Source organism: Solea solea, chromosome 10, assembly GCF_958295425.1.
Source record: "Solea solea chromosome 10, fSolSol10.1, whole genome shotgun sequence".
NCBI classification, from domain to species: Eukaryota; Metazoa; Chordata; class Actinopteri; order Pleuronectiformes; family Soleidae; genus Solea; species Solea solea.
This window is the reverse complement of record NC_081143.1, coordinates 10,821,094-10,848,593: the sequence shown is the minus strand read 5'-3', so window position 1 is coordinate 10,848,593 and position 27,500 is coordinate 10,821,094. Positions and strand designations below refer to the sequence as shown.

Here is a 27,500-nt window from a genome sequence, read left to right as displayed (position 1 = left end):
TGTATGTGCAGACAATCAGGACATTTGCTCATAGTGTGTTTACATTGGCTTCAGGCCATGTCAGAGAGTTGTACTTGAGATAATAACAGCAGCCATTAAAAGCTCATCCAGCCATCAGGACACATCATCCCCTGGGCTGTGAAAGTCGGAGAGGAAAAAAGAATCATGCATGCTATAAACATTTACAACAATTCTGTGGATTCAACTGCACACTATGCACTTTTAACCTTTTCCTCCTCTAACCCTGCCCACCACTCGCAAGAGATTTATTGCAACACAAAAACCTACCACTGGAGAATGTGTGTGTTTGTTTCATATTTGTGGTTGTGTGTCAAGTCTCCCATAAAAGATGCAGGTTTTTAATGTCTTCACAAATCTCTCGTTGAATTGTTTCACGTGAGCGTAAAGGTGTGTATGAGTTGGGCATGTGATTAAAAGTTTTAGATCATTAAAAGGGCTGTCGATGAAAAGCTTTCATTAAAATCAACAGAAAACAGCTAGATTGTCAGTCATCTAACTTAAACTAATAATGGATGAGCAGCAAATGTATGGTCTTTAAATGTATGCTTTTATTTAAAGGGTGACACAGGTTTTGGTTGAACTAAATGCAGGGCCGCTCTCTCTTTTACGTTATGCCTCTATCTGACAGTGATGTTGTGTTCCATTTACATCGGAACTTGGAAATGGGAGTGATGTCACACATGAGTTCACCATGTTCCTGTGGAGAAGTCCAAATAAACCACGGACGCAGATGTATCTTGTATCGAGCCGTTGTTAGCGATACAAGTCATTAATAATGCTCTTCATTGAATGACCTCAGAAATTCTGAGTTACAACTACAAATGTAATGCACCATAAAAGTAGACATTTCCAACGTCCAATCAGGTTCCAGGACTCCACAAAGAGGCAGTCCTCTCTGCTCATGATCTTAGGCTGTGAGTGAATGCCCCGCCCTATTATCAAATGTGTTACATAATTAGGAGGGAGGGGAATAGTGGGATTGGACACTCTGAATTGACTGTAGGTGTAAGTGTGAGGGTGAATGGTTGTTTGTCTCTATATGTGTCCCTGTGATGGACTGACGATCTGTCCAGGGTGTGACCCCGCCTATCGCCCTATGTCAGAGATTGGCACAGCGCCCCCCGCGACCCTCATGTGGAGGATAAAGTGGTAGAAGATGGATGGATGCGTGAATGGAATGGTAACGGCAGCAACGGACAGGAAGTTAGCTGAAATACGAAACTGCTGTCAGTGTCAAAAACAAGATACTAGTGTTGATGAATGGCCTACAAAATAGATCATATGGTGTGTGAGTGTGTGTGTGTGTGTGGTACCACAAAATAATTGTCTCTCTGTCTCAACCTGAATGTATTTTATTTTCTCTTATATTGTATCCTCACTGTAGGAACATCCCTTAAAAGCCTCTAGGGAACCAAAATGGACATACAGACATTAGAGTACATTACACTGATGGAGACAAAGCATGCCCGTCTTAAAGGAGAGGTTTTGAAAATGGCGAGAACAATACTGGAGCAGTGTGTTATACGACTGTGCACATGAACAAATGCCCAAACTCTCACAATTGGCTCAGATTTCTCATTCTGAAAATGAAATCCATGTGTGAGATGAACTCATTCTCACAGAGTCACTATTGTTTTCTCCTCTCCTCTGGTCACAAGCCATTGGGCTACTTACTGCTGTGGTCTGTGACAGCAATTCATAGATTGTTGCATTACGGTCCCTGGACCATTGTGTGTGTATTTGTACCATATGAATTGAGCAATAGGCAGGAGGTACTGCTGCCGTCTGGAGAGTCACTGCTCCAGCTGTTGTTGTAGAACCAGAAACCATCAGTCCATAACCACTGGTCCTGTAGGAAAAGCACAGGATCATTATCACGGCTGTGCTGTGCAGTAGAGAGTAACTTAAAATAGCTTCCAAAGAAAAATATCTCATGCACAAAGGGGAAACATTGTTATCAACATAATCTTTAGATATGTATATATGTAGTTGCTAGCCTAACATTCCATTAGCAGTCATATAAAGTCAGGGTGGAAGTGCCTGAACCATGTTCTTTCCTGAATGGTCATTCAAGAAATACCCAGTTTGAATTTACCTTGGGAACCCAGCAAGCAGGTCCATGGGGGCCCCATGAGGGTTATATTTGGGCTGGCGATAAGGGTCCCAAGTTGGTTTGTCTGTGGTTTCAATGGTGTCCTCAACCGTGTTTGCTCACTTATGGCACTTTTCCACCAGTTCTAGCACAGACTGTCTGACACAGTCACTGAACTGAAATACGAGTGAACAGGTTGTGACTCTGCTCACGTTTGCCGGGTTTTGGCAGTGCTGTTGCTAAATACACCAGACTCCTTAAATACTGACATTTTAGACATTTCCCTGGTAACTGTTGGAGATTAAGCCACATTTTTAGGATTGTTAAGTCTTTTTAACTGATCTACAGTTCGGCATTGTTCGGCTTGATTCTTGTGTCGGACGTCTCTTCCTGTGACGGCACTCTGACCAATCAGTGGCCGGCAGTCTGGTGACGTCACGCATAGTATCGTCTCAGCTCACTTGGAACCTCGCCAGAGCAGGTACTAAAAAAAGTACCTGTCCAAACTGTGAATGTGGGAGTGGCTCCAGCTCAAGCATGACCCTCAGGTGGAGGATAAAGTGGCAGCAAATGAATGAATGAATGAATGAATGTCAACGGTTATCATATATACAGATGAAATAGCACTATGTTAACAGCTTCAAGGCAATCAGTTCCTGCTGCCAGCTGCCTTCATACATTGTTAATGACATAATAAAACATTGACAGTAATCAAGTGTTGGCAGTGGCACTGAAGAGGATCAAATCTCATTCTCCTCTGTGCCCAATTAATGCTGGACCAGTTCTGGCTGAACTCTAAAAGCTTGTTTCAGAACAATAGAGGAAGCCAAGCATATGTTTTCTGTTCTTTATTCTTTCCTTGTATACAAACACTTTGAAACTTGCTGGATGTTTTACTGGAAATGTTATTAAATTCCTCTGATGAGGAGGGCAAACGTGCTTGTTGCCTCAAACGGGTCAGAAACTCACTGTTTACAATATTTGCCTTGAATCATGTAGATATCTTGTTTCCAGGCTAAACCATATGCAACAGGTTTATTTTGGCCCAATGAAATACTGCAGTATTCTGTTAAACGGAGGTTTGTGACACTCTCTAATGTCATTAAATGTAATGTAATGCTTCTTGATAAACTTTAAGAGGAATTAGTTTTAATCAGTTAAATGGTTTTGAGCATGACGGAGTATTGGGGCCAAGTTGAAAGAAAAATAAACTATTTAAGCACAAAGAATAAAGTCGTTATTTATGAGAAAAAGTAATATTATGAGAATATAGTCGATACATTGTAACCATAACCCTAACCCGCAGAACTGGGTGTCAAACCCACAACCTTCACATCAAATTTGATGTGAGAGAGTGAGCAGGTTACAGACTTCAGTTTGCAGTCTGTTAAAGGCTAACAGTGAGGCAAACTAAGTTTCGCAGAGTAAATAGGGTTTCGATTTTATTAGGTGAGCCTTTCTGTTAAGTGGCTAAAATCAGCAATAGACCTTTTTGGCTCAGGGTTGTTCTTGACTGTGTCAAATCTGATTACTACCATACTTCAGAAAAATTGCACTGTCCCTTGAATGCATTTCTTTTGCTCTCGTTTCAAAATGAATTGTGATATTAAACCTGAGAATTGTTGTCCAGTCAGTCGCCGACAGCTGACCACAGAAGACGACTATGACCTGGATGACTGAGAACCTTCACAGACTTGATTTGTCATTTTCACTACTGAAATGTGCTTTAAATTTATGTTTCATTACAAAAATACTGCTTGTAGCCACAAAGTTCCAAGGCATGTTTCGGCATTTATTCGTATGAGCGTTCCCTGAACTTCAATCACATGAACTACAGAAGCCAAAGCCAGTTAAACAGCTTCTTATTCTCCAGAAAACCATGATGGACAGGAAACATATGCTCAGAGGTAGAGCGAGTCACCTTTCTACTTGACAGTTGTGGACTTGATTCCCGGCTCTGCTAGATGCCAATGTGTCCTTGGGCAAGACATTTAACCCCACTTTGCTCAACTGTATCAAATTACAAGTTTATACAGTCAATGATGACATGTTTATAGCAATACACTGCAATTTATATAAGCAGCAGCAGAGTGTTGATAAAAATTATACTGATATCGACTTTTAATTATAGCATAATAATAATGGTGATGATATGTATGATAGCAATAGCCTCGAAAACTGGATCTGAATCCTGCAACCTGCAAGATGAGGATACAGAGAGAGAGAAAGAAGGAAGGAAAGACACACTAGGGAGAGAAAGAGACAAGGTTAATGACATATAAAAAGTCATATTCATATCCTGAGTGTACACTTGCAACAGTTTATGCTCCATATTACTTTATTAACTAATAAACCTAACCTAAATTAACCCTACAGATCACATGGTTTGATTAGTGTTTTTACTCAGCATTTCTCTAAAATGTGGTCATTCCTCCAATTAGATGAAAATGTAGCTTTTGCAATGTCAACATCAGCGATGATCACTCCGATAATTATTTTAGAGGCACGGGCTCTGTTTGTAATAGTAATGTTTTTCATTATGTTTAAAAAATCACCCGTCTTGTTCTCCACCTTTAGTTCCCTCTTCTTTTTTTTGATTTACTGCCTTTCTTCTTTTCAACATCTGGCTTTATGTTGCTTCCTCCATGTTCCTATGTGGCTCACATGCCAGATCGTAACACGGCTATTCTTACCCTATGAACTCTGGGTAATTCCCTGAGGTACAGTCTGCAGAAATGCAGACCTCTTAAAAAAAAAGTTAAAAAAAAAAATCTCTGGCATTACCCACTGACTGTGAACACACCTCAAAGTATGTGACTGGGACAAGATTCATCCAAATGTTTTCTTTATTGCAAATAATACAAGACATAGAGCCACGCCCACTGGGTTTGGTTCCATATATGTCGATGAGTCACTCAAAGAAAAACAAAAAAAACACCAATGAAATTAATTTTGAACCACATAACTTTTCTTTTTTTTGTTTTAGGCATGTGAGGCAATCACAATTGAACACTTAAAATAAGATTTCATGTTTAACATGATTTGGCTTTTCAGGCGTTTTAGGTGTAAAAATAGGCTTGTTCTGTTTGTCTGAAAATACTCTTTTTATACATGATTTATGCTCTGAAAGCATCATTATAACTGCTTACTTGATTTGTACATCGTTGTTTTTATGGATGTTGTATGTTCCTGAACCCTCCTTTTTCATATTATTGAATAATAAATATAGTGTTACATGCTCTCAGTAGTGGGATTGGTCCATTTTCTTACAATTTGAGGACAGAGGGTGTGAAACACTTTGGCTGAGACATGAACTGAGAGACGCTCAGTTCTCTCATAGAGAACTTTAACTAGACCCGACTGTCGTGCATATTTAACTTAATGTACGATGCAGCAGTAGATCATTATAATAATAATACAATCACACAATCCACACACACACACACACACACATACTGTCCAGGCAGCTTGATTCTGATAAACTGATTAAAATCTGACAAAATAATTAAACCAAAAACAAAGCAAAAAGAAAAATCAGCAGCTTCCCTTTTTTGCTGTAATCACATGTGCAAGTTAATACAAGATTAAGCCAGTCACCTCACCTTAAAGTGACAGTTTTTTGAAGTGTTGTTTGTGTATGAGGCACTGACACATCATAGGCGCTGCACTGCGTGCACCTCCGGCACCGAGAACCAGCCTGAGACACAGAGGTTTGCTCTCTGTGAAAACACGGTGTCAGCAGGGACGGAAATCCATACGTCTACAATATCATAAGATTGTAGATGCAATTTTATCTCACCATTAGAACCTAAACCCATCGAGAAGTGTTCTTGTTTGCAGGGACACAAGAACTGCTGGTCTACTGCTGCCGCTTTTGGTAAGTTTATGTCACTTAAATAAAAGCCAATCAAAAGACTTCAAACGGCTAAGTCACAAAATAATACATTCGAGCTTAATGGTGGAGGCAGCAGTGGATCAACAACTCCTGTGTGCTCCGATTTCAAATAACAGATTTACTCAATGGACTGAAGTGATGAAGTGGTAAACATATATTCTTAAGATGATTTATTCAGGCATGTGTTTTACTAAGAGACTCTGTTTTTCATTTTGTTCCTGCGAGCAGACAGATTTTCAGTGACAGAAAACCTGCCAGGTTCTAGACAGTGTCAGTACCTCAAAACCACATTTGAAGAACCTGGACTTTCACTTCAAGTCTATTTGCAGAAAATATTTTAACACCCAACAAAGTTTACCTATGTATATATATGTCCCAGTGTGACAGAAGTTTAGGAGCAGATATAATGAAGTCGTAAAAATGCCAGTGACCATGTGAGAACAGTGATTAAACTCAGGTTGTCGACCCTGGTTTGAAAGACTAAAAACTCCTTGTTGATCGAGTGAAATCAGTGTGAAGTGATCGGAGTGAGACTTTAAGACGAGCTGCATCAGTGATGAATGTGATGGCAGGGATAAAAAAGCAAACTGAAGCCTTCTGGTTTTTCAAAGAACTCTAAAGTTAAACCACTTCCAAAAAAGCACGATACCAGAAAAACAAGATAAACAAGCACTTTCAGCTCGATGCTCGAGAAATACGAATCTGACCAAAGTCCTGCTGCAAAGACTGCACACCCTAAACATTTCCCTCCTCATCTGCGATGTCCCTTCTGCTTTTTGTTCCTTGCCGGGGTCCTGATCGGCTGACTCGCGGTGCCATTTTCCAGTGGCACCGAAACTGGAGCAACCATCGGAGAGGTGGGAGAGAAGAGATCCGGCTCTCTGTCCAGGCTGGACTTGAAGGGTCCGGCATGAGAAAACTTCAGTGGACTGAAAGAATCAGAAGAGTTACATTAAATCTGTCTTTGCAGTGGAAATGTGAAAACTGAACATAATCACAGTACTTTAGTGTACTTTCTAACTCAATGGCTGTGGTCCATCACCTTATTTACACTTGTTTATAAACTTAGCACAAAAAGTAAGGACATTTGTGTTTGGTTCATTTCTTTGTTATAACAATGCTTGTTGGCTATAAATCTTAAACCGTTGAAAAGCCTGTTTATTTCTCTTTTAAATGTTGCCACATTTGTAAGGAAAATGCATTTGTGGGTTGAGCAGCAGAGTTGAGTATGTGGGTTGTGCCCATAAAAAACTTCTCTGTCAATGACAATAAACAGGGCCTCAGTTGCATGTGGTAGAACCATACACAGCCTGGCTCGTCTTCCTCATTTTACCTGAAAAGTGCTATATAAATACAGACCATTTACCAGGTATAAGCTGCACATGTTCCTATGAATTTCGTTGTGTTACCTGATGGGTGTGCGGGGGCTGCTGTTGTGTCGGCGTACAGTTCGTGTGCGGGGTTCAAACGAGAAGCCTTCTTTTAGACTCTCAAGCACCGACGGAGCCACGTAGGTGAAACCCTACATGGTCACAAACAGAACATTTATCCTTGGCAGACATTTTTTTTTTTTTATCACATTTAAGAGGCAGTAACTCTTGACCTGACCTTTACTGTTATTAAACACAAACTTAAAACAGACTGATAAGGATGAGAGAGAGTTTCTCACAGCGAAGGCGAGTTCTGCACTGTGGCCAAGGGAAGTGTCGTCTGGACTGTCCACTGGTGTCTGTCTGGTGAACCTGGTGTCAAACTGGCTCACGTCCTCATCTGACTGCTACATGGACACACAGAGGAAACTCAGCATCAGACACAAGAGAGGATACAATGGTTATGAGAGGAGACAGGGCTTCAATTATAAAAACAGGGAGCCAGCATTTCAATTAATAAGAATTATTATTATAGAAAATTAAACTCATTTATCAAACATTTGTTCACATCAGTAAAAAGGTGTCAAAAGTTACATTTACTCCAACATGTATTTTTTGGTGCTCTTGTTTATATTTGCTTTTTACTTTAGTTATGTTTAGGGCTGCAACAATAATGTTAAATACACGTTTTTCTTTTACAAATAAAACTTGTTTCATCTTCTTAAAAGTGAATATTGTGGTTTGTGGACAGAACAAGAGATTTGAGAACGTCGTCATTTTGAGGTTTGAACAACAGATTTTATGACCAAAATAAACGTCAGATTAATGGATTAATAAAAAATAATCACTAGTAAGTTCATTCAAATGACCTTTCATATAATTATCATTTATCATTGTGGTTCCATTTTGAATAGCTTTATTCATATTGTTGTGTCATTTCATTTTAAAAGCATTCCACTGTCACAAATGTGAACTCTTGCCCATTATATATGTTTATGTTGGTTTTTCAAAATAAATAGAAATAAATAAAAAAATGGCTATGGTCAAATTTAAACACTTTGTATTTTTAATGATTTCCCAACATCTTGCAGCTGCAGTAAATTAATACTATATGAATATACATACAATCAAAAAGATTCACTCTTTCTATCACATTAGCAGTGGAATTTTGCTTTAAACAACCAAAATCCAGTTTTATAATAGCCACTGTGACACACAGGCAAGGTCCAGGCCCAATATCTACTAATATTTATTTATTCCTCCATCTAATGAGCAAATGATAGTCAGTGTTTCAAGCATTTTAAGAACTTTTAAGCACCCGTATGAACCCTGGTTAAAACTGGTTTGCTGATTCAAAATCTTGACTCAACATCTGTGATATGATTCCAACCATGGGTTTTGCATATCCCATAGTATCACTTAACGTAAGGGTGCACATGCCAGTACTTATGTCATCACAGCCCGTGCCACATATGCATGGGGTCCGGAAATTATGGCTGCACTAGGTCACGCAGCTCAGAGTTTTTGTTATGACGCGCCGGCTGCGATGGTGACGTGCGATGGTGTCTGAGGGGAGATTGACGGACCAGATTTGCTTTTACAAGCAGCTCTACAAGAGCGGAGGGGCCATCAAACACTGCTGAATTCATGAAGAGGAGCCTTCATGGAGGAATTATTAGAGTCACAAAGGGAAGAATATAAATGTAAGCTGTATAACACACTTCCAACATCTCTCAGACATTTTTACTACTTTAATGTAGCCTATTATACATTCGAAGTGTTCCAAAAAAGGTTTATCAATCTTTCTGAAATGAATCAAAAACTGAGAATATAAATAAGGAATATGGTCTAACAAAGAGGGATAGCGCAGTGGTTAAGACCGGTACCCTGTGTGCAAAAGACATCATGGTCGCAAGTTCAACTCCACCCCTGGTAGGTTGTACTCAATTCCCTTGTAAGTCACTTTGGATAAAAGCGTCTGCTAAATGACATGGAATGGAATGGAATGAAAACCACCTTATTTATCTAAATCAGATGTAATTACAGGGATGTCCTACTCACTGACGTCCTGCTTATTCACTAGTTTCACTAGACTACTTTCTTTTGCTTTTGAAGCACAGTGATGTGCGTTGACCATAAATAATCTGAGCCAGCTTGTGAGTTCCACTGCTTTTGCAGAGGTCGGCACCATGCGCGCGTATCAGGCTGCTGTGCTGCGTCTCGCTCGGCTGACTTTTTGTTTACTCAGACGGGGAGAGAGAGAATGTGTACATCTGCTAAAAAAAACACAATATATAAGATTAAGTCTAGACACTAAAACTGCAGTGAGAGGAGTCAGTCTAACATAATAACGCTGGAACAATGTCAGTATCATTATTAACAGATCTTCTTTGTCCATCACAGCACGTGTATAAAAGAAAATGCAGCGCGACAGAACCCATCCAGTGTGAACTAGGCCTAAGAAAGGCGTATTTGGCAAAAAGACAGTGAGGTTGAGGAACATCTAGTTTAGGAAGATATGAAGACAAGCAGAATGTCCTGACAACAACATAAACTTTAGCTATTTAACATAATAAAAATAAAATAACTTGTGACTCACCAGCTGTGGCTTGTATGGAGGCTCCACTCTCTTGTTCAGTAGGTCATCCCAGTTAATGTGCTTGAAGAATGGATGTTTCTGCACACAATCAATTCATCCATTAAACTTAAATACAAACATTTAATAAAGACTAATCAGAGCCTTAATGCATTTAAACCTTCTCTTATGGCACTGACATGTGTATTAAAGGGATAGTTCAGGTTTTATTATTATTATTATGACGTGAATAGTCTTGTATCTATCACTTGGATTCTGCTGCACATAGGAATTTATTTTATGCATACATCCTTTAACAGGGGTGTCAAAGTCACATGACCTGGGGGTCAAAGAGCATCTAGTCTAGTCAAAGCAAAGAAAAAAAAAAGAAAGCAAATGTTCAATGGGGGTGGGTGATAGGAGCTTAAAATTACAATATTCTAACATGATATTGCAATAACAATATTTCACAGTCTTAATAAAAGTATCTCACAACTTAAGAGGCATGAATTTGTTTGACAGTTAGCACAGTTACTAACCTGAATATCAGCACAGTCTGCTTTACTGGAGCCAAGTCTCTGTGCCGGATTCTTCTTCAACAGCTGAAACAATCAACAGAAAGAAGCATTTCATTATAATTTCATTATAATGGTTCAATTCAATTCAATTTTATTTGTATAGCGCCAAATCACAACATACATCACTAACTAAGAGATAACTAAGATGATGAGTAATGACTGTGTGCAACTACTAAGACTATTAAAACTAAATTAAAATGATTAAAATTTGAATTGGTAAATGATTTGTATTTCAAAATCTCTGATGACCACTCAAAGCTGCTTTACACTACAGTTTTGCCATTCACACCCATTCACTGAGTGCATAATTATTATTATTTCACTATCACACATCTTTCATACCCATTCACACGCTGCCGGGCACAGCCATCAGGAGCAACGTGGGGTCAAGTGTCTTGCCGTCTCACTCTCCCCCTGAGCCACTGTCGGCCCTAAAATCACCCCTAGAATAAATTTGTAATACACATACATAATATATAACATTGTGTATTTATAATATTGTTGCTAATGTGCATTCATACCAGAATAAAACGAAATAAAGGATGCTGTAAATGCTTCTCATTTTACAAAGCACTGAGTGGAGACAAGTGAATGAGCAAACTCATTTAACACAAAGTGGGACTAGTTTGTTCACTCCAAATGGTTCTTCTCAAAATCTGAGCTTTTGATGGCTGTTAAAGTATAACTACAAAACTAGTGAATTAGTTTTCTTTGCATTGTCTTTTTTTTTTAGTTAAAGTCAAGGAAATGACAGTACCACATGTGGGTTGCACCAAGTATGTTCAAACCTTGCACTAAAATGCATCCTGAATGCGTGGTCACATCAGGCTTCCCCCACCCTGTATTCAAATACACACTGAAGTCACGTCTGTTCATGAGAACAAAACAGATGTGTCAATGTGTTTGTGTGTGTCATTCAGTCTCTTGTGTCCTTTTTCCCCACTTATGCTGCTGTAACAAAAAAAAAAAAGGTGTCAGCTTCTAATGCAAGCTGGAATGTGGCTGGAGTGGAGTCACCTGGATATAATGCACTGACTATGTACAAGTACCTTATACAACTGCACCTAAATCATCACAAATGATTCCTTTCTCTGCTTACATAGTTAATTGTTGGACACAGTAACTATGTAGATTATTTTTTTATTTCCTTATTATCAGTTGTTTTAGAACAAAACTATTATTTTTTCTTCACAAGAAAGAAACAGATTGATAGTGTATGAAGAAAACAACTTAATTTCTTACCCATCTGATAACAGCAAATACAAAAAAAGTGCTTAACTTTAGTAACCAGTTAATTTAACCCACTGATTTGTTTTTCTACTATGGAAAGCACTTTGTAACATTGTTTTTGAAAAGTCCTATACAAATTAAAGTTATGATCATTATAATTATTATTGAACAACACCAATGGCAGCTAAATACATGATTCAGGTCATGAAAAACCATGAACAATACACTTTTGGATAAAAAAAAAACATTTTCACATTTATCAAGTTTCAAAAATGTGTAATTTCTAATAATTCTAACAATTAATAAATAATAATGCTGCACCATTGTGATGAATAAAAGAATGGCCCCAGATTGGCCCGATTAATGAGTCTACCTCTATTTTTAACCAACATTTAAAACACAGACTATTTTATCTGAGGGCTGAAATATCACTGAGCATAAAAAGTGATACCTGAATGAGTGATTAAATTACGTTTTGATAATTTTTAATTAATGCATTTAAACACTTTCTGCTTGAGTGCGAAAACATGAAAGTAAAATATACATTTCATTGAAGACAAGGAGTGAGAGTGTGTGTGTGTGTGTGTGTGTGTGTGTGTGTGACCTTCTTGATGAGGTCCCTGGCATCAATGGTCAGATATGGGGGCAGATTGAGTTTACACTTCAAGATCTTGTCAATGGTCTTCTTCCTGTTTTCAGCAGAAAATGGAGGCTGGTGAAAAAAAAAGTAAACTGCTGGTTAACAACACAGTAGCTGAACACAGCATTGCTAATGTGCAGCATTTTGATGGTAATGCATTAGATAACATTAGCTGCGGACATAGAAAACAGTGATAGTATAGGTTGGCCTTGATATTCCATGATTTGCTTGGTTCTAACTATTCATTAGAAATATTTATACAAATCTTTCTACCTAATTTATGCTGCATCTATTATACACTTTATGAGGTTTCTTGAATGCATCTCTTTAAATCTCTAAAAGCTGCTCTTTTAAGCCCAAAACACTGTAGATCCTGCAGAAATAAGGAAATTTACCAGGGTCATCGAATGCATCTAATAAGCTGCTACCATTAGCGCATCTCACAGTGAACACTGCATTACCTTCTCTAGCTCTCATGTGCTGGAATTTAGAATACACAAATATTCAAACAACCAACATGCAACACAAAAGAAAGCACTGACAATGTTACCATGGTGACATTTTTATTACTGCCAATCTGAGCTGGAGTTGATAAAAAAAAACTGTGTCTACTGCAGAGTAATTTGAACTGGAATTAAATATCCTCGTATTTATTCTCACTGCAGGCAAAATCCAGATGTTAGAGGGTGTTAGTGGGGTTTTATTGACCAGTGGAAAATATACTTTAGGGTGTCTGAAGACCTCAAGCTGCAGCAGACACCTCTTGAAAATAAAAGAAGCAAACTGTGGTTATGTGGGCCCCCAGTGAGACTGCTTGCTTTTTGGACAGCTCACTTCAGAGGCGATATGAGTACAGCAGAGAGATCTGGGGTAAGTTCCATTCCACCCAAGGGTAAACTCTCAAAATACTAGCATTTGCTCAGTTTTCCCCATCAGCTCTGACCACCATTTCTCACAGTTGTCACTTACCGATCCAGTCATCATATCATACATCAGAGCACCCAGGCTCCACCAGTCTACTGCTCTGTTGTGACCCGACCTGGTCAGGATCTCTGGAGCCCTGAAAGAGAAGAGGACACACCAAGAAATGAGACATAACACAAAACACACAAGGAACTAATCAGAGTAGCAATTAGTGATTTTATATTTTTTAGCTTTCTAATTTTAATCACAACTTATACCAGTGACCATCACCTCAGACCTTGCTGTTTCATGCCTATCCCAAAAACCTGCCTGAGACACATTGAGCCTTGCGCTCGATCAAAACACAGCTGCAGCAGGTTGTAGCCACTTAAAAAAAGGCTTGCCAAATGAAGGCAGCAGTGGATCAACAAACATATATTAAGATACCATAGATTTAAGCAGGCATAGATTTTCTTTGGTGAGCCTTTATGTGTAAAATGTGTTTTTGTGTCTCCACTCACAGCCAACGTGGTTCTCGGAGCTGGGTGACTCCATGTCAGTACCTTATACAGCCACCTTTGTGACCACTTACATGTGGTACCAAAGGTGCTATATGTGTAGCACTGTGTATATATGAGAAAGAGAGCAGTATTACATACATGTACTCGATGGTGCCACAAAAGGTGTGTGTGACACTTCCGTCGTGAATTGATTCCTTACAGAGGCCAAAATCAGTCAGCTTGATGTGTCCTTGAAATAATAAAAGACAAATTGAAATACCATGCAGGGTTAATATTTGAAGCTCAAGCTGAAAAAATTAAACTGTTACCAAATCAAAAACCATGGCTGTGTCAGAAATCGCCCCATACTGCCAATATATAGTGGACTATAATGTGTTTGCTGTTTGAACAACAGTGTTATTATATTAAAATTATTATACCCTTTTTAGTGCTCTCACAGTAATAATCTAGCAATATAAGCATTACATAAGATCACATATAAACTCATTTCAGCAGCTCCACTCAGACGGAGTGATGAGTGGGCAGTTATGTCAGTTATGTCTCCTATATAAAAACACATCATATGTTACCTTGGTGATTCAGCATGATGTTTTCAGGTTTAAGATCTCTGTAAATAATCCCGTTGGAGTGGAGGTGACCAAGGGCCAGTGTGATCTCTCCTAGATAGAAACTACATACACAGAAGGTATTTACTATGACTGCCACCTAAACACAACAAAGAAGAAAAAAAGTGCAGATACTGAGCTGAAAAAAGGGGCATCCTCACCAAGCAGTGTCCTCCATGAAAATGCCCTCCTTCTCTAGCTGCATGAAGAGCTCCCCCCCTGGTGATAAACAACAGTACAACAACATGGTAAATGCTATCAAAGTTTTCTCTCTCTTTTAATCTATTTTTTCCCCACCACCATGACTTGATTGTTTAGTTTTTTTTCTTTTTTTCTTTTTTAATCCTCCACATCTACAGTCCATTACCAATTAGACACTCGAGTATGAGGTAGAGTTTTCCCCCCGTCTGGAAGGCGTAGAGTAGATCAACGATGAACGGATGTCTCACCGTCTCCAGGATCTCCCGCTCTGCTCTTGTATGGGCCGTGTCTTTAGCGTTACACACTATTTTAGCCTGGAGACAAACATGATGGAAAGAGGGAAAGCAGGGGAGGACAGGAGGAGGTGGGAGAAATGGCAGATGATTCACATTTTGACATTTGAGGAAGAGGACTGGAAAAACAGCTAAATGTAATCCTTATCGTATTTTGGAAAAAAGCGTGAAAAGATGAGCTGCATTGTTCTACCTTTTTCAGGACTTTCATGGCAAATATTTTCCCCATCTGTGCACCTTGGACCTTCCTCACCTGGAAAACCTTGAAGAAGACATTTTCTTTTAGAATATAATGACAGAGGTGTGATTTATAAAAGTTAACTAAGAATGTGCAGAGCGCTAAATCTGTTTTTCCTTGTGTCCCTACTTGTTTCAGGCTGGTAATAATTATAATACACATCCTCAAAGACTCTAAATCGATTAAAATCTAAAATCTTCCAAAATCTATTTTTGCCTCAGTTTTGATTGGCATAGCCCGTTTCAATTAAAAGGACCTGTGCCAGTACAGCGTAGCAGAAAACCAAGATTTTCAGGTTATAACCAGGATACTTGTGCAAATTTAGCTTACATAAAAGTTTAACGTTTTCTTGGATTTGCTAACGATAATTTTTTCTAAATATACGTGCTCTTTTGATTCTAGATCTATTGATTTTCATGCATGTCTCCTTACATGCAACAAAACAAAAACCACTAGGGACCTGCAAGTTGTCCTTACGGTTCCAGCTAACAATTATTTTCTTTAATCTGTCCATTATTTTCTTGGACAGAAATTATTTTTTTGTTATATGGCACAAAATACAAAAGTAATGAAATGTTCACATTTAAGAAGCTGGAAAACCAAGAGCTTGTTTTAATTATTTAAAAAAAAAACACTCAAAATAGTTGGGGATTCATTGTTACAGTTCTTACTTGTCTTCTTTATGTTTGCTGTAATATCACAACACCAACCTGCTTGAAACATTATACAAAAGCAGCAATCTACTTTTTATAAAATCTAGTCTGCTGTACTCAAACAACAGTGTAGAATGTCATAATGGACCAATCAGAATCAATTATTCACCCAAGCTGATGATGGTGATGTGAACATTAGTGTTAGCAGCAGTAAACTGTAGGTGCACATCTCAGTGTAACGCACACACACAGAGGAATGCATGTACATACTTTGCCATATGCCCCTTTTCCCAGAACTGTAAGAAGCTCAAAGCAGTCAGGTCCAACTCTCTCACTATCTCTGTTGACGCACTCACTGGTAAGCTCCACCTCCTCTGTCTGAACACTGGGATGAAGAATGACGGTGACAGACACACAAAGATGTATTTAGCAATTATACTTAAGATGAGCATGTGTATGTACCACATAAAATGGCACTTCCAAAAAACCAAACTATCCCTTTAAGACTTCAGAATGATACTCACCTCTCTGGCTCTGGCACGGTGAAGTCACAGACATCATCCTGCAGATGAGGAGCAACACAGCAAGGAGGTTAAACAATAATTAAGGATGAGTGAAACCAGTATACTGTACTGTGACCAGTATACTGAACTGGTCACTGGATTAGATATCGGACAGATAAAAATGTAAAATACAATATCATCCCCAAATCATGTATATGGCATACTCCACTATGCACAGACTGTAAAAACATAAATAAAATCAGAAACAGCATTTTAGTTGAGTCACGCTGTTTATTTTCTTTTTATTTCTCACATAGGGACCCACTTTTTTTTTTTTTTTTTAAATAAAAGGTGGCAAAGTATTGTGACCCAAATCACAATATAAATCGTGACAAGAACACATTTGTCCATAATGCAATAACAAATTTGCAGCCATTTCCGTACCAAGCTTTAAATTATATATCATTTTGAATTGGTAAATTAATCATTGAATCAAATTTGAACTAAAAGATTGGGAAAATTCTGCAAATTTGTTTGGGGACCCCCAAAAAAATCTCCCACAACCCATCTGTGGGTCCCAACCCAGTCTTTTGGAACCACTGTCTGAGTGCAGCATGATCAATCACTGTGGTATACAGACCTCTGTATCACTGATGTCCTCAGTCTCCAAGTCTATATCGAACACTCCCGCCATCCTGAAACAGAGAACATACACTCAAACAGTCTGTTGGCCTCCCAATCTCCGGCTCCAACAATAAACCTTGGAGAAACTACACCACAACACTTTATTCAATCAGGAGCCAAAACTCTAAAAAGAGGAGTTTGTCTTTGCTCATAACATGTTTGTCGGTGAATAATGATGTGTTTTCATTTTCATTCAGAACTCAGAAGTTGTAACTGGGAGTGAAATCACCCCCCGAGTTCACTGTGTTACAAATGAGAAGTCAGAAACGCAAATGTGTCATGGGATCCCCATTGTTACCAAATCCAATCTATAAATCTATAAAACAAACAGCAACCACACAGCTGTACATCAGGTATAAAAAGGCAGCTTACATTAAATGTATGGTAGGTAATGTCATGGGAGTAAAGTACACAAATATGTACAATTAGAAAAGAATATATCAATGCAGCGACAGTCACACTGTGTCCTACAGCATGTCCTGCAACATGACAAATGCTGCAGGACAAAGTCTAGTATGAACCAGACTTTGTCCTGCAGCATTTGCCATGTGTGAAAAGGAGCCACATGTGCAAAACCTGACTAACAAAGTGATGAAGAATGTGCTATTCAATCCCTCCACCTCTCATGAATTTGCCTTTGGTGTTAATGAATGAATGTGTAGCACCACTACAGTTTGTTTGATGAAGCCCCCTTTCTGGCTGGGGCCCTAAACTCCTTTGAAACGCCTCTTGCAGCTCCTTGAGTGGGTGAGTTAAAAAACACAAATAACCCTAACACAACAACATGACGCTAACCTGGCAGACAGAATAAACCATGCGTGGCACAGCTGCATATTTTCAGCATAAAACAATTCATCAAACCCTTCCCTAAAAAAAATAGGTTAAATGCTAATAGCATTTAGCAAAGTGTTTCCTTATCAAACTTAGCTTATCTCTCACGTTAGCATGCTAATTAGACAGCTGGTCACCAAAACATCGTGGGAATGACCGTGACAGAAAAGGAGCTGACGCGACGGACTCCCACACGGTTTGAGCTCATCAGAGCTTACTTGATCCAGAAAACACTGGTTTAACACTGTTAAAAACACCATTAACTACCGGCACGATGACAGTGGAGGCTGTTGACAGCTACGGGGTATCGGTTAATGCTAGCTCGGGATCACCTGGATCTCTACTGTACCTTGTTTGAGTCCGTGGTCCGCTTGCTTCACAAAAGCCTAAGTATATTGTCGTCTTTTATTTGTTCATCGGTATCGGTGGCTGCCTTTGTTCTTACATTTAAACAGCTTGCATTTACACAGCATGAAGCGGTGTTCGGGTTCCTCAGGTCCCCTGTTTCATTTTCTTCTTCAGTTTCCAGCAGCAGACCGTGAACGCTCTGTGTGATGCTGCCTCACACTGGTGTGGCGATGGTACTACCAAGTTAAGTCCATACTTTTGCACTTTTACTTCTACTGTTGGCTATATCCACTTTATCCTTCTGTCGTCCTCTATAGGGGGCGGAAGTAACAAGAACTGAATAATAAAAACGCAGAATGGACAAAAGTATTTGGTCACACCAAAACAACAAGTGTTGAATTCACGTGCTTCAATCAGGCATTGGGCTCTCAGTCTCTTATCTCCAGTGAAGGACAATCTGAACAGACATTTTGGACAATGCTCTGCTTCCAACTTTGTGTCAACAGACGGTCTTTTTCTATTCCAAAAAGACTGTGTACTAGTGGACAAAGCAACGACAATAAAGATGGTTTGACTTTGAGTTTGGTACGGAGGAACTTGACTTGCAAAGAGCCCTGACCTTTAACCCCATCCAGCACGTTTGGGATAAACTAGAACAGAGATTGTGAGCCAGTCCTTCTCGTCCAACATCATACCTCATCAATGCTCTGCAGAATGAATGGACACAAATTCACATAGAAACACTTCAGCAAAGAAGAGTTGAAGCTGTTATAGCTGCAGAACTCCATTGTTTATTTGTTTTCATACAATCACTTTCCCATTACAACTCGAAACAATGAGTTTTTGGTAAATGAGTTAATGTAAGGTGTTGTAACATGTTCACATGTTATTTTATTATTCCACATCTCCTCTGAACTGGACTGAAGACCAGCTGCTCTTTGTTCTGGATGTGCTGCATCACTGATTCACTGCTGTGACTCTGACTCTTCTTCTCTGTCGTCTTTTCTGTCTGAGTTTCATTCTGAGGCCTACGCTGTGATGCCGCTTCATCAGATCTGTGACAAAACTCATCATAAGGACACACCAAACAAAAACACAAATGATGGTGTTGTTTGGTGGTGTTGTTTTTTTAACATCATCAACTTAATCCTAACGTCCTGAAACTGTGACGAGCTGTTTCAACATTTAACATCCACATGTTTGACAGATATCCATATTTTACTTATCCATAAATATAAAATGAATGAATAATTTCAGATATTGTTTCATTCATTCTTTCTGGGACAAAGGATGTCACTTTTTCCATTCATGTGTATGTGCTCTGTCATTACATGTCTTTAATTCAAGAGTATTCATCTACAATGTTAATACTATTCATAACTTGTATTAATAATTACATATCTGCAATTTAACCCTGACCAGTCAAAATGTGTTTCCTTTTATATTACTTTTATATGGCTGTCTGTCTGTTTCTCCCTGTCTGCATGAGTGGGTGTGTCCGATTGCCTTTCTCCCTGCAGACTGGCTGGAGAAACCCCTTACCTGATTGCTATCCAACTCACCTGCTTCAGATTACACTGATTGCCACCGCTCGCTTACTGCTGTTTTTGGACCGTTTGTCTCGCCTTTTGAATTTAAAGATTTTTTGATTTTACTGTCGACTAAGTCTTATTGCATAAAAGTTTTAGGATCATTCGAGGTGAGAAATTTGTCATTTATAATTCAAAAATGTGATTTGTGTATAAAGATATCACGCATTTATAGTTTGTGAACGACGTTGTCGTGGATGAACAGCTCCGCCTCTGTGTGCACAGTGATAATGTAAGTTTTATAATGTACCTCTTCACCATTTATTGGGCTTTGAATATCCTGTCAAATCTTCCTCTATATGTAATATCACATTTGTCCACCAGAGGGCAGTTTCAACATGTGAACCAATTCAGTACACATGATGGTTTGCGGAAAAAATCCAAGGAAAGAAAACGGTGTCTAATGTCCATAATAAATCATATTTTGTCTCTTAAACATTTGGAAAAAGCTAGTAAAACAGTGCAAAAAAGCTTGTGATACATATGTAAGTTTTATAAAGTTTCATAAAACAGCAAACGAAAAACAGGAGCTGTTATGAGAAGAAGGACTGGCTATTCTCGTTGCACTCAGACCAGTGCCATGTTTTGTTTTCCCTGCCTCCTCCTAATACAGACTTAAAACATTTCTCTGAATAATAATAATAATAATAAACACAAACAGATAATGATACATATGGAAAATGCTATGCGAACAAAGGAGTGATAGAGAAGGCAACATTCAAATGCCTGAAAATGCAGACAAAAACTTTTTCTTGTGTATTTTTAGTTTCATTTAAGTGAATCTTTTAAAATTACGGTATCAGGCATGAGAATGGTTTTTATTCGTGTGTTTTAGTGGTGATATGCGGTAACTGCATATCACCACATGACTATGTTACCACAGTCCATCTGAAAAACTGACTTGCCGATTGCGCCCCCTCAAAATAAAACTGGTTTTAGGGTAGTAATTTGATATTTTTTTTTAGTTAGTTATAATTGAACAAAATCTGTATTTTCCTTTTGTTTGTATGCTACCAAATTTACACCAAAACAATACAATTTACTGCTTTTTTATAAAGAGATAATATTAATAGTGTACGATTTTTTTAAAGTTAAAGGCAACCCAGTACTGGCTGTCTAGATGTACAGAGACACTAAAAAAGGCATTGGACAGGTCAACAGCAGTGAACCCTGTGAAAGAATGGTGTGTGTATTTGGTACCGTGGGGGCTCTGGCATGGACCGCCGCATTTTCTGCTTGTACGTCTTGCACGAACCTCCATTCGTGGGTTGATCGGGATCACGGCTTTTCTTCACAAAATGTCAATGCGCAAGAAAACAATTAAAGAGTGGGGAGTTATACCCTCAATGGCTGCTTGCTCATTTAAGTGGACGTTAGTATTTTTGAGGGCTGTAATTAGAGTTGAGGACAAACGTGAAATGAGGTGGTCAAAATGGCCGGTTAGCTCAGTTGGTTAGAGCGTGGTGCTAATAACGCCAAGGTCGCGGGTTCGATCCCCGTACGGGCCATACGTTTTTCCATCTTACAGAACCTTTTGGTCACGGTCAACAGGGTCGATTAATCATGAAATCGTATTGCGGTCGTCCTCGAATCATAAAATAATTACATATTATCAGGTTGTAATGTTTATAACATAATAGTGTCCTCAACATGAGCCAGCGGTTCCATGGTGTAATGGTTAGCACTCTGGACTCTGAATCCAGCGATCCGAGTTCAAATCTCGGTGGAACCTGAATTTTGAAATTGTGGTGAAATTTGCACATATTTAATCAAACTACCCATACCATCAATTTTCTATTTATTTTGTGACCGATCAAAGGCCGGACATTCACAACAACATTTTCTGGAAATAAAAAAAAAAAAAAGTATTTGTATTTTGCCTTTTAATCTGCTCCGTAGCATTGTTTTCACAAGATAAAACAAGGATTATCTATGCATAATTCCATTAAATTCCGTAATATTTTTGAAATCACACCTTTATAAAAGTTTAACCTTTTACAATGTTGAAAAAGAAACATCAGGAAATCATTTGTAAAGTTAAGGGTCTGATGTTGAGATTCCAGTGTTCATTTTCCTTTTCTAAATGACATGAGACATAATTTCAATCCATGAAGAGCTGCGGTCATGTCTGGCACTGCTGCAACATCCTCTGACTGCAGTGAACGCAAATGGCATTCAAGCGATCATTTTTTCCGTTTTTGCTTGGAAGGTGCTGCCCCCTTCTGGTGCAAACTGGATCCTGTGTTTCTGAGAGAAAGGAAAGATGATGTGAAACTTCATATTTGCCAAATGCAGTCTTATATTTATTCATAAGGTCCAATATGAATTAAATTTAAAAAGAACTTGAAAAACCTTCACTCACTTGAGAGCCTTGTCAGCAGTCTCTGGGTGAAGAATGACCACTTCCTCCTCTTCACTGTCTGATATTTCAACAACATCTACAAGACATGAATTATTATTTATGACCAATAAACACTCAAATGGCCACTTTATTAGGTACACCTCTTCAACTGCATGTTAATCTGCCTTGTCTTTATCTTCAAATAATGTCTTATAACCCATCAATCAATCGTCTCAAAAAATACATTATTTGAAAAAATCTCACTCTTTAATCCTACACTATACCATTTTAATGAATAAACAAGATTAAGATTGCACAAACTACCTCCTCTGCTGTCTTCCTCTTCCATCTTTGTTACTTTCTTGTCCTGTTCAGTGCTGTCGTCACTTTCCTCCTCTTCCTCTTGGTCTACCTCTTCCTCCTCCTCTTCTTCTTCCTCTAGGCCCCAGGTGGTCTGCTGCCCCTGCCCCACCTGCCCGACACCAGGGACAGGCACCAGTGGAGATGGTACTCTGGTATGAACAGTTAAAGAACAGCTCTGCAAAGCACTGGAGGGGGGGGGGGGAAATGGGGGTGATGACAATTGTTTTACGCCAATGTAGTTAATTTAGCGTTGACGTAGATATCTGGGCTCAGATTAGGACAGGGGCATCAAACTTAAATGATCTGGGGGCCAATGAACTACTCTGGTCAAGTGGAGTTTGGGAAAAATCTTTTCAGTCGTGGTGGGCAATTTGAGCTTAAAATCTTGATATCTTCTCATTCCATCATGATAATACTGCAGACCATTTCAAAATAGAAGTGTTCGTTTCCAAAGGTAAAGATAAATTGTTCATAAAAAAACATTTATGATGCAAGATGTATCTATAAATGACAAAAAACAGAAGAAAAATCAAGAACACATATATCATTTATCTCATATTAACCTACATTTAATAATGTGAAAAATAGAACCTATGTAGTATTATTATTATTATTGTTATAAAAATATAGTTAATTACTCATACTAATTGCTGACATGTCAGCACATACAACATACAGTATGTGCTGCGTTTACTTAGAGTAGAGTTTAAGACCTCTGGTTTAGGATACGTCTGAGGCGAGACCTCAGCTTTCTGGACGATGTCATTGGCTTGTTCGGTCACATCCATCACCTCCACTGGAGTCTTGCCCACTTTCAGAGCTGTGATTCGCTCCTGAGGAAGAGATTCTGCAAAGCCACACTTTTCGCCCGCCTTCCTAGAAAGAAAAATCAACACAGCCAGAGAAGTTATCTTCAACACCTGGTTTTCCAGAGTAGAATATTTTCTTTTGGTAACGTGATGCTACTGCTCACCTGGCTTTCTTGTCATTTTCCAGGGCTTTGACAACTAGTTCTGTGATTTCAGACACTTTGACGCTGGCAATTTTACTGCATCTCATAACCTTTCAACACCAAAGACAAATGATTCAATTTAACAGTTATGACGATATTGAACAGGTAGCAGTATTCTCTGAAAGACAGTACAGTACAACACTAATACTCAGGGGTCCATTCACCTGTTCCTTCAGCAGCATGATGCCACCGCTCGACTGGATGGAGCAGATTTCTCTGTGTTTGTTCATGGCGATCATCAGCAGACCGTCCATCACCCGCTCCTCCCGCTCACAGGGGTCCACCAGCAGATACGTCCTGCAAAATGTAAAGAGCTCAATATGTAAGATCTTAAAATATGACTTTAATGTGTTATCCAAGATTAAAGAAACATGTAAAATACTGGCTTCACTGGGAATGACAAAAATCATCCTGATCTGTTAAGATGTTGCGAAGGTATACACTCAAATCTGATGAGTTTTGACAGAGATATCATGGGTAGATTGGGTAAACTCTGCCCAAACTCTAATGGGAACATACTTGGGTGACCACTTATCCATCAAACACTGGAGACAAGAAGTCACTAACAGAAGAACAAACCTAGAAAAAATATCCACACTGATGAAAATGTAACCTCTTGGCAAAGGTAACTAAAACAATAACTCCCAGAGATTAGAGGTCAGGACCAACAGATGGGTAACCAGATCATTTTTGAGGGGGGTTGCCAAACAAATTTGCAGATTTTTTTAAGCCAATATTTTGCATGCATTTTACATGCATATGTTTAAAGAAAACCACATGTAAAATTAAGTTATGATTTATTTATTTCAAACGCTTCTTAGAAATGTCAGGTTTACCCATACAGAAAAATATAAAGTTACATTATACACATTTGCTGTCATCACTAACTTTGAATTTATATTATTAGACTATAGACGTTATTCCAGATGGTTTTCAACAGCATGGCTTTAAAATGATGTGAAGAAAAGAGGTGTTGATGTGACGTCTTACCCTTGCTGGAAGAAAGAGAAGCTGACACTGATGGGCATGTGGTAGATACTCAGGGGAATAGGGTCTCTCTCCTCTGGACTGTACTGTTAGAGCAGAGAGAAACACAGATTAGATATAAAATTACAATAAAGTCAGGCTTTCTTATCATATATACAGTATAATCCAAATACAGTGTATTTGAGTTTGTAATTATTCTGCGGTAGAGGCATTTGACATTTGTTCCAACAGGAAGTGACCACTGACACCGAGACGCCGCCACCTGCTGCTGTTGACTCACCACTGTGACTTCATCTCCCTGGATGCTGACATCGGGGCGTCTGAAATGGCACAGAGCTGTAATAGCGGCAATGCTGGCAGCATCCATCAGGTTCCCATCGTGATTCAACATGTGTACGTCCACTCTGATCTGCCACACCTGCTCTCACACACACACACACACACAGTATCACCACAGTGGATTAGAAATGGGTATTCATTAGGATTTTATCAATACTAATACCAATTGGAGTGGCCAAGTCCCATTTTCAGCCGCTCCTGATTGCCAATTGGTAGAATGTTCAGACATATAACTCAGAGAAACTGACACTGAAACGTTCTTATACTTTAACTCAAAATGCATTTATTTGGGTTACTTTAAGTAGGTTTTCCATACAAAGTCTTTAAACCATAAAATTCCAACACATGTCTTCCGAGGACAGTCAAAAACTGTTTGCTTCCACAAAATTAGCAACACCCGTGATCAATGACATGAACTTAAATGTCTTCTGACCAGCCTCAACCTTTACTATAACAGCTTTTTTTTAATCATTAGGAATCAGTTGGAAAATTTGAATAAATGTATCAAAAGCGGGGACCATTTGTCCAGCTGCTTGTGAATACTACAATACTGACCAATGAAAAATTAATTTAGAAGCAATTCTTAAATATTTCTTTCCTTTTCTGTGTATGTTCTTGTATTTGTTGCCTCTTTATGGCTTTTTCAAGCATAAACATTGACCTTGTCAGGACCAGTAGTCCTCATGGAAACCAAAACCTGGTCTTAACAAGGCAGAACCTCATTTCTGAGGAAGTAGTTAAGTTTAGGTGCTAAGATTTAAATTGTGTTCAGGATAAGGTTAGGCATAAACTGGTTATGGTTACGGTTAGGGAAAACCCTTTGGTTAAGTTGTCCAAATGAATGGAAGTCAATGAGTCCTTAAACAGCTACAAGGACAGCTGCATGAACCTCTTACCTTCTCTCCAGATACCACACAAAGGGACTCTGTATCAATGCACTTGGAGTTCCTCAAGCATCTCTCCAGCTGTCTGTTGAGCTTCACTGATAACTCAGACTGTCTGCAGAGAAACACAAACCCAACAGGCAATTTATAGACCAACACAGTTATTAGACAGTGTGCCTCTCAACTCAATCTGAAATATAATACAAAGCAGACATAATCTCTTTAGTTTTCTTCCTCACCTGCCCTGTTCAAACGTTGGTGCGGCCATTGGCGACAGCTCAATGTTGAAGAACATGATTCCCTCATTTGGTCGACTTTCTTTTGGAGCCACCAGTTCCCCGGACACCTGAGCCATGACCCTGTACAGAGTAGCACAATGATACTCCAGCAAGGCATATATATATATGTGTGTGTATATATATATATATATATATATATATATACACACACATATATATATATATGCCTATATGTGTGTGCACACACACACATATATGTATATATGTGTGTGTGTGTATGTATGTATGTATGTGAGGCCCTCTGATTCACTGCTCTGCTCAGTGTTTTGGTGACAGAAGTTACACATAGCTTTAAGACCCAATTCATATATAAAAAGGTAACAGATCTCATTAAAGGCTTTCAAAAACATACATGAGTTTCACCAGGCAGACACTGCACACACACAGACTTAAAAACATGTGGTTACCTGGTTAACCCCAGATCCACAAAGCAGCATCCATAGTCTGTGCCAAACTTGATCTTTATTTTCCTGTAGTCGTAGGTCTGTCGTCCATCCAGACGCTGCAGGGACAAAACAGGACAGGTTGAGTGCATGTTCAGCCCTTGCTTTCGGGAGGCCGGCACATTGCTCCGCCATGTGTCTACAGTGACCAGAATGGACAAAGCAACTCTCTTTTTTGAAGAGGAATATCATTCGTTCTGATATTGGAAGAGCACTAAAGTTACCTGATGCACTAAGGAAAGAGAGGGGTGAGTGGAGAAGTCCTTATGTTATAGCCTGCAGTTTCACCATAGAATGTCACTAATTCTTACACACTGGACCTTTAAGTGATTTACAGGGGATATACAGTGCTTTTATAAACACATGAAAACATAATTATTTTAGAAATCTTTCAAAACCTTGTTTAAAACGTAAGATGTTATTGTTATTTATTTGGCAAATAAGAAACTGAATTCACATTTTTTTTCTCTGAGAAGTCAGAAATTAATTAGACATAGCATTCAACCACCATTCAACTAAAATGTTGCTCATGTTTTCCTGAGATTGAGCTCCCTAACACTCCTGGTTCACAAGCAATGTGACACTACAACACTACAGCTAATAGAAACTCAACTCAAACTAAGCATTTTCAAAAAAAAAACCGAATGAAAAGCCAGCTAACCAGCTCTTAAAGCTAATTAAAACTTATTTTAAAAACAAAAAGGCAAAACCAAATAAAATCAAAAACCATTATTATATCCTTTTAATTCAGACAACATTTAATCTGCCTGTATTAACAAACTCTTCAGATTAAAGCATCAGTAACGTCTGGAAAACCTGCTCACCTTCTTCTCCTCGATGGCTTTTAGCAGAAAGTCCCGCTCACAGTTGGACAGAGGAGTCTCCTTCATCCTCTCGATGGTTTTACTTCATGTAAATAACAAATGAAATATCTTTACAGCAGAGACTCACATGGAGCCGCAGGTACCACTGTTTTCGTAAACCTGACCCGGAAGTGCATAACGTTCTTTTTTCTCTTATTTTTGATTGGCGGTTGGCAACCAGTTAATAAGGGAATGACTG

General features: G+C 38.8%; 2 protein-coding genes and 2 non-coding genes across 7 annotated transcripts; 2 read left to right on the top strand and 2 right to left on the bottom strand.

Annotated features, from left to right (window-relative positions):
• Positions 1–4,941: 4,941 nt before the first annotated feature.
• Positions 4,942–18,368, bottom strand: LOC131467343 (ribosomal protein S6 kinase beta-2-like). 4 transcript variants are annotated; one of them, XM_058641188.1, is made up of 16 exons: positions 18,183–18,368; positions 16,959–17,013; positions 16,340–16,377; positions 16,172–16,200; positions 15,118–15,186; positions 14,798–14,945; positions 14,592–14,649; positions 14,395–14,495; positions 13,964–14,054; positions 13,371–13,461; positions 12,366–12,473; positions 10,493–10,555; positions 9,978–10,055; positions 7,678–7,785; positions 7,418–7,530; positions 4,942–6,937 (listed from the first exon to the last, which is right to left on the bottom strand). In XM_058641188.1, exons 3-16 carry the CDS (start codon positions 16,374–16,376, stop codon positions 6,760–6,762), a joined length of 1,272 nt encoding a protein of 423 aa, XP_058497171.1. In that variant the 5' UTR covers position 16,377; positions 16,959–17,013; positions 18,183–18,368; the 3' UTR covers positions 4,942–6,759. The 4 variants fall into 4 exon arrangements, with proteins under 4 accessions (XP_058497171.1, XP_058497170.1, XP_058497174.1 ...); XM_058641187.1 differs by having other exon boundaries at positions 16,086–16,200; positions 18,183–18,367; XM_058641191.1 differs by having other exon boundaries at positions 18,279–18,340.
• A 2,836-nt stretch (positions 18,369–21,204) lies between these two features.
• trnai-aau (transfer RNA isoleucine (anticodon AAU)) lies at positions 21,205–21,278 on the top strand. The gene has a single exon. It is a non-coding gene; the product is annotated as a tRNA-Ile (tRNA).
• Positions 21,279–21,430: 152 nt separating this feature from the next.
• On the top strand, positions 21,431–21,502 carry trnaq-cug (transfer RNA glutamine (anticodon CUG)). The gene has a single exon. It is a non-coding gene; the product is annotated as a tRNA-Gln (tRNA).
• Positions 21,503–21,636: 134 nt separating this feature from the next.
• exosc9 (exosome component 9) lies at positions 21,637–27,427 on the bottom strand. The gene is made up of 12 exons (XM_058640637.1): positions 27,263–27,427; positions 26,403–26,497; positions 25,936–26,055; positions 25,709–25,811; positions 24,754–24,891; positions 24,477–24,559; positions 23,651–23,783; positions 23,448–23,536; positions 23,204–23,350; positions 22,436–22,623; positions 22,133–22,208; positions 21,637–22,017 (listed from the first exon to the last, which is right to left on the bottom strand). The coding sequence occupies exons 1-12, from the start codon at positions 27,326–27,328 to the stop codon at positions 21,954–21,956; spliced, it is 1,302 nt and encodes a 433-aa protein (XP_058496620.1). The 5' UTR covers positions 27,329–27,427; the 3' UTR covers positions 21,637–21,953.
• Between the last annotated feature and the right edge of the window lie 73 nt (positions 27,428–27,500).